The following is a 7532-nucleotide window of genomic DNA, read 5'->3' as shown; positions in this document are numbered from 1 at the left end:
GGGTCCTTGAAATTAACTGTGAAATTAACACCAACATACCTGTGTCTGGGCACACACCCTTGATGCTGGAGGACACAAATTTTAAGTAAAGGCCAGACAAACTCATGATGAAGATCGCTTTTCTAAGGGTGAGTGTGGTTAACCTGACAAAGTGCTGAGGTGGACCCAGGTTTTCAGAGTGCTGAAGAAATGACAATTTTGGTGATTTGGGATTGAACTAGTCTGATATGCTTCAGAAGTGTTATAAGTATGAGCAAAATCTTTCTTTTAGGGTAGTCAGCCTGGATCACTTTGTATAATCATGACATTTGGAGGAAAGGATTAAAATGGAAGGTGTCAACAAGAAAATGACAAATTACTGTCTAGACAAAGGAATCTTCAACTTCATGGTTCTGAACACAGAATAAAAATGCATTAAGGCAAAAAATAAAAGTTTAAAAGAATGTCATCTGCGCTAGAATCTGGAGCTTTAAACACCTCACACTGATCTGTTGGAGAGAAAAAGAGTCCCAGTGGGAAAAGGAACATATTCCTATCTGAGATTCTGTGGCCTGCATACAGTATCACCCCATCCTGAGGATCAGCAGGGAGAGTGGGGGATGGCAGGAGAGTCCAGGTCCAGTCCAGTCAGATCCCCTCATTTTACCATAGCACTGGACCTGCAGCCTGGTATGGAAAAGTTTGAATTCTTGAGAGGCTTTCCTTATGAGTTAAATTTTTTCATGTTAATGGAGATAAATACTCCTATTTTATCAATAGTTTCCTATTTAAAAATATTTGAAAATTAATTACAATTGGAATTATTAATAATACTTTGAATTATTTAGTGTGGAAAAATGGCAAAATAATGTTGAAATTATATTCATGGAAGAGAGTGAAAGTAACTATATTATAGATCATTAAAAAAAAAAAAAACATTGTCACATGCTCTGCATGGAGTTTCAGTGGGTGAGGGGAGGCCTGATGAGGACCTGAGGACAAGCTCTGCAGGTCAGGCCCAGACCCTATGATGCAGACCTCCACACCTGAACTGGTGTGGAGGTGCACTCTGCTCAGAAATGAGTAAACATTTGAGAAAACCAAGAGTGACTTTCCTCTCCAGGGAAAGCAACTGCAATATACAAGTAAACATGGTGCATAAGAATATATAAAGTAATTTCATTAACTCTGTTTTCTTTCCACTTTTATCTCTTTATCATCCCAGTCAATCTGAATTTTCAATAAATGGATAATTCCACCATGGTAACTGAATTTCTCCTCCTTGGCTCTCCTGATGGCTGGGATCTGAGTTTTCTCTATTTCACAGTATTCCCAATGACCTACTTGGGTACCTTGTTAGGGAACCTTCTCATCGTCACTGTCACCACTGCTGACCAGAACCTGCACACACCCATGTACTTCTTCCTCAGGAACCTGTCCATCTTGGACATGTGCTTCATTTCCATCACTGTCCCCAATGCCTGTATCAACTCTCTCACTGGCAACAGGGCCATTTCAGTGACTGGTTGTGCAACCCAGATCTTCCTGGTCATTTTTTGTGCAAGTGTTGAACTTCTGTTTCTCACCATCATGGCCTGGGACCGCTATGTGGCCATCTGCCAGCCCCTCCAGTACTTCCTCATCATGAACCCTCAACTTTGTGTCCGCATGACCCTGGCTTCATTGCTCAGTGGTCTGCTGTATGCAGGTGTGCACACTGGGAACACATTTTGGCTGTCCTTCTGCAAGTCAAACGTGGTCCATCAGTTCTTCTGTGATGTCCCCTCTCTGCTGAGGCTCTCCTGTTCTGACACCACCAGCAACAAGGTCCTTATTCTTGTCTCTGCTGTGGTCATTTGTGGTGGTTGCTTCCTTCTTATTGTCGTGTCATATTTTCGCATATTTTCTGCTGTGCTGAAATTTCCCACCAGAGCCCCAGGGAAGGCCTTCTCCACCTGCACCCCTCACATCCTTGTGGTGTCCATCTTCCTCAGTTCCATCACAGGTGTGTACCTGAGGTCCTCAGCAACCTCTGACACACTCGAGGACATGGTTCTCTCTGCCTTTTACACCATGGTTCCTCCCTTCCTGAATCCTCTCCTCTACAGTCTCAGGAACAAACAGGTAAAGGACGCTGTGAGGAGATTAATGGGAAGACAGTTGTTCTCAGGGAAATGATAAAGATGCTTTTCAGTGCTATTCTTATTTCACTGTTTGAAGTTCTTAATTAGAGATCATGCTCTTCATAGCTAGGCTTCAGAAGTCATACTGCTTACTCTAATGTCACCTTATTGGGTCCTGGGTACTTCAACTTGTAAAATAATTTTTGTTTTAATTTATGAAATTATTTTTATTTATTCTTCATAAAATGTATAATGTTAGCAAATGCATCTTTAATTAATGAGTATAATTCAAGTTGTATGTTATAATCATTTGAGATTATATCTGTTTATGATTCACCAAATAGTTTGTAGTACTTCAATCAAGTAAAGTCACAGATGCAAACCTTATAAATCAATCATGAGAACAACCTGATATCATTTGACCATATTTAGTGATCTCATTTAGTGATGTGTGAAATAAATCTGGAAGGTCTCTGGTACACAATTGTGTCAATTTAAATACATTGGAAATACACAAAAATCAAATCCTAAAGAAGTTATAACCAAAAGTGTAGAGGGAATCATAGTAGCATTTCACTCCTTCTGGAACATAGAAAAATAGAATAGTCCTTGTCCATGAAGTAAACAGAGGGCCATGGTTACCAACCCCTGTGTCCTGACAGTCAAATGCATCCCCTGGGGAAGACAAATTGCCTTCCTAGGCCTTGTTGGCTGCCAGTCTTTTTTATGTCCATAATTGACCCAGAGATGGGGACCAAACCTTGGGACTAAGTTGCAGTTGAGCATTCAGATGGTTGCCTCCACCATGTAACTTAATTCTGTAACATTTAAGACTTTGCCATGTCTGATAAAATGAAATGACAGACACTAATTATCTGACCTAAGTGTCTCCCCTATGTCAACTGTCAACTTTGTATAAGTATGTAATGTAAGCCTGTATCTATACATGTCCTCTAATGCCTTTTTGCAGTCTTTCATCCTCTCACACAGGTTATGTCTTTTTAAATATTTTAGTGGCCTAACTGGTATGTGTTTTGCTAGTTATTAATTGCAACTGACATATACTCACTGTCAAAGTATCTTGAAATTTTAATATAACAAAATAAGAAAAAAAAAGTTCATACATATTGTAGGCAATGCATCAAACTCCAAATTCTAAGAATGATTTTTTCACCAGTTCACTAATAAGAAAAAGTGGACAAAATTATTAATATATGTATTACCTAGGAAAATACAAAAATCTAAATATATGTGTATAATGAATAACAGAATCTCTTAACATTTGCAGACAAGGGAATACTTGTAGTCAGGACCAATGAGCACCCCAGACAATCAGCAGGAAGCCTTGACCTGCTGTAACAGTATCCAACCAGAACACAGGCTCCATCCACTGTGTCTGATTACTGGGTCTCCCTGCTCCAATGATCCCTGTTAGAGCAGAAGGCCCTTCAGAGCACCACAGATGACTTCTGTGACCTCCACTTTTACAACCATAACCTACTGAATCCTAATGAGTGGCATTCAAAATCTTACATGAGTTGAGGTGACAAGTAAATTTAGTTTAACTTTAATGTATAAATTTAGAAAAAAAATTAAATAGAATAACACCATTCCTATTGAGAGACATCCATCTTGGTGAAAGTCGTTGAATGTTTAACTTGTATTGTAAGATATTTTAACCAAAAAAGATGGTTGCAAAGGAGATGCAAATAACTAAATATTGGTACAAAGACTATATGAAATCCCATATCTGATGTCAAATTATGCAAAGCCATGAAGATAACTTCCCAAGGACAGAAAAAAAAGAGAACATCAGTTAAAAATAGATAATAGCAGCAACTAATTAATAAGATATTTCTTTTGTATATAAAATAAGGGATTGTTTTAATCTATTTTCTGTGGTTCTTCTCTTGTTATTTATTAAATTATCTGCATCAAGAGACAATATCACCTTTACAGACATGGACATGGAAGAAGTAGTACTAAGCATGTGATTTAGTGTGGTCTACTGTTAAATGATTCAAAACAGAATGATAAGTAATGTCATTTTGACTTGGTGAAAGTGGCCATGTGAAGGCTCAGACTGGGGTGACAAAGGCATAGGTACTGAGTTTGGACACTTGGGTTCAAAGGGCAAGTCTCAGCAGCATGGCTTGATGAGGCAGTTCCTAGGAGCAGACTGACAGCTGATGAGCTCACAATGGGCCCCAACTTACTGGATCTAATGAGTTTCCTGAGCAAATGCTCAAGTTACTCTGGTTTTTTGATCCTGCTTTCTTTCTTTCTTTCTTTAAATATTTATATTTCTTTTAGTTGTAGTTGCACACAATACCTTTATTTGTACGTGGTGTGAGGATTGATCAAACCCAGGGCCTCGCTAATGCTAGGTGAGTGTTCTACCACTGAGCCCCAGCACCAGCCCCTTGATTCTGCTTTCTCAGTAAGAACTTAAAGGACCCTACAGTTTGTTAGTGCATCTGGTGATGCAAAGCTGGAGTGTAGAATATTGGAGTGTAGAATATGACCAGGGATGGAAGTGACCAATTCAGATGTGTCCCAGTGTTCACTGAATCATCTGTGCAGATAGATATTTACATCAATATCAATTCAAAGTTTTAGATGTTCTTCTAATTTTTGTAATTTTATGGATGCAAACATAGTTGTTCAACATTTAAAAAATCAGAGATATACACAAACTTGAGCAGAGAAGTAGAAGCAGAGTCTAGTAGAAGTGTTGCATCTCCACCTGGTCCAGCAGCCAATCATGCTTGAGTCAAAGATAGAAAGGTTCCTTTCTAATGTACCAACAAAAGTGGATTTACTATGAGTAAAATTGCTGCTACTTTCATTTCAAGATACTGGTGCCAATGCAATGGCATGAAAGGCCACAGACTTCTATAGGACATAAGATTCCCAGTAAGACAGGATGTTCTTCCATCTTAAGAATCCTGCATCATGTCCAGATTTGCTCTGTCAAACTAACATGGGTCCAGCTCAGTCTACTCATCAGGGTGAATATTTTATGGTGTGTGGGGCATCAGTGTCACTTTTCCCCAATTTAGCAAGCCTTATTTAAACTTGGAATTGTATAGGATCTAGGATAAAAGATGGGGTGCAGAGTTTCCTTTCAAAAGTCAAATTGTTGATTTTTAAACTGCAATTGAGCTTTTATCCTACCTTAGTCACATCTCTTATGATGAAAGTGCAATATGCAAGGCCAGTATCAGTCCTGAATAGCTTAAGGGTTGATGTGAGTCTAAGAAGCAATCCCTGAGCACTACCCCTGCCTGGTCTAGGAGTAGGAAGCAACATTTTCTCAGCTGCTGGGACTACATACCAGTCGCTGTGGAAATGCAAATAATTTATTTTTGTTAAAATACCTCTTTAGAATTGTCTAATAGCACAGTGTGGGCCTCACTTCTCAAAGCTGGTATTTAGGTGGAGAAACTTCAGGTAGAAAGGTCAGCAAACTGAATTAAACATAAGTAGAAAACTGCAACTAATGAGTTTACTGTGAGGTTCCCAGATAGAAGACTTGAATTTTGCTCACTGGCATCCACAGTCCCTCTCTAAGCTTCATTTTTGTGCAATCTGGAGAAGTGCTTCTAGCCCATGACCCATGCTGGCTTCATGAAAGAAGGCTCAAATTGTGAGAAAATGCTAAGGAGTTTTAAATAAAAGAGACAAGACTCTAATTACCTTTAAAACCAGCTCCATCCTCAAGCCACCAAATGTGGTAGGGAGGTTTACTGAAGAGGATAGCAAGAGAGAGAACATGTCAGGTAGTGGACTTTTATTGGGGAACAAGAAATTTTGGGGAAAATACCATCCAATGGAGAGTAAGGGAGGCAGCATCCCAAGGTCAGGAGTGATGATTGGACCTTCGGGGCATTTGACAGACATGCCTCTGCATGGACAAGCCTTCAGACCTGGAGAAGGGTGGGGAAAGTTCTGCACAGCTGTGTCTAAGCGCCTCTTACCCAGCCAGGGAGCTAACTCAAATCATGTGCGAGGATGGCCTACCACAGTGGCTAAAGTCTACAGAAGGCCCACGTGCTATTTCAGCAGTCCCTCTCCATTCTGGCTTTTACTTACTGGGTTTCATGGAATTGCAGTCACATGCACTTAGGGTATTTTCATCTAAAATGCTGTATCCTGTTTGAATGGAGTCAGTTAGGAACATAAATAAATCACCGCCAAATCTTAGTAACAAGTATATCTTGGTGGCACTCAAAGAGAAATATGGAAAAGCACAATATTGGCTTGACTGTTTTAGGCAGATCCTGAGTCAAATCAAACCACATGTGTCTTTTTTGTGGAGAAAGTAGGAACATTAAGAATAAGATGACAAGAGTGACAGGAAAGAAGAGCTCCAATTGGTAAAAATACCGTAATGCATCCAGAGTCTTAAAGAGGAGGACAGCAAAGCAAAGAGCTCAGACAGGAGAAAGAGCACTCAGTCAAGGAACTGTGATCTGCAACTTCAGCTGGGGAAGGGGCCCGCTTGGTGTCTCAGGACCCTGGAAAGGCTTCCCTCTACATGACAGTGAACACTGGCTCTGCAATTACCTTTACAGAGTACAGTAAAGTACTCCTGGTTTGACAGCCTGTAGTCATTTCCAGGATGACTGCTTAGTTTTAAGTCTGAAGGAGGAGTCCACAGGGCACACGTCAGGATCTTACTGACACACTAGCTAACCACAGTTGATGAAGGCCCTTTTCAAATGGACCCAAAGTCCAGATTTCTCTGCAGCCTCTTCTAAAACTGTAGTCTCTTACCTGTGGGGAGCATTTGTCATTGTCAAGAAGTTTAAAACCATCATATATGAGCTCCTTACTGTCTAACAGCCATTCACTTGGTTTGACTCTCTTCTTTTTGGTGCTAACTATGAGCAAGCAAAAAAAAAAAAAAGTGTCATCTTGAAGAGTGATGTGGGTGTCACCCTAGTGGGATCCCCTGTTCTACTTTCCATGTCACTTCAGGAAACCAGTGGCCAAGCTCACGGCCACAGCAGAAGTACCATCCACCTTGTGTCTCCATGCACCTGGGCAGCATCCTCACGGGGAAGCAGGAGGCTGTGTCAATGAGCCCACCTTCACTCACAGGCTGCACCCACACACCCTCACCTCAGAAACACTGTCCTCTGTTGGGTTGGCTCCTGCTGTCCTTGTTTCAGTATCCGCCCATCAGTACCAACTCACAATCATGAGCCCTGACTGAGGGAACAAGTCTCCATGGAACCATGAAACCCCAGAGACCCAGCTTTCCAGCACATTCCTCACATGAGCCAGGATGCAAACCTTGACTCCAAGTGAATCTTAAGATGGGTTCTGTTAGAAAAAGCCATTGAAGTTCTGCCAAAGCTACACAGAAACTGTTAAGTGTTGCCAGCCATCTGGAAAAGACACACAGTCTTCTACCAGCATGAC

At 40.7% G+C, this 7532-nt stretch overlaps 1 protein-coding gene across 1 annotated transcript; it reads left to right on the top strand.

Annotated features, from left to right (window-relative positions):
• The first annotated feature begins 1224 nt into the window (after nucleotides 1-1224).
• LOC143398872 (olfactory receptor 14C36-like) lies at nucleotides 1225-3195 on the top strand. Its single transcript, XM_076855592.2, has 3 exons — nucleotides 1225-2138; nucleotides 2672-2707; nucleotides 3180-3195. The coding sequence occupies exons 1-3, from the start codon at nucleotides 1225-1227 to the stop codon at nucleotides 3193-3195; spliced, it is 966 nt and encodes a 321-aa protein (XP_076711707.2).
• Nucleotides 3196-7532: the final 4337 nt, after the last annotated feature.

This window comes from Callospermophilus lateralis (genome assembly GCF_048772815.1).
Source record: "Callospermophilus lateralis isolate mCalLat2 chromosome 5 unlocalized genomic scaffold, mCalLat2.hap1 SUPER_5_unloc_2, whole genome shotgun sequence".
NCBI classification, from domain to species: Eukaryota; Metazoa; Chordata; class Mammalia; order Rodentia; family Sciuridae; genus Callospermophilus; species Callospermophilus lateralis.
This window is presented reverse-complemented; position numbering and strand designations above follow the sequence as displayed.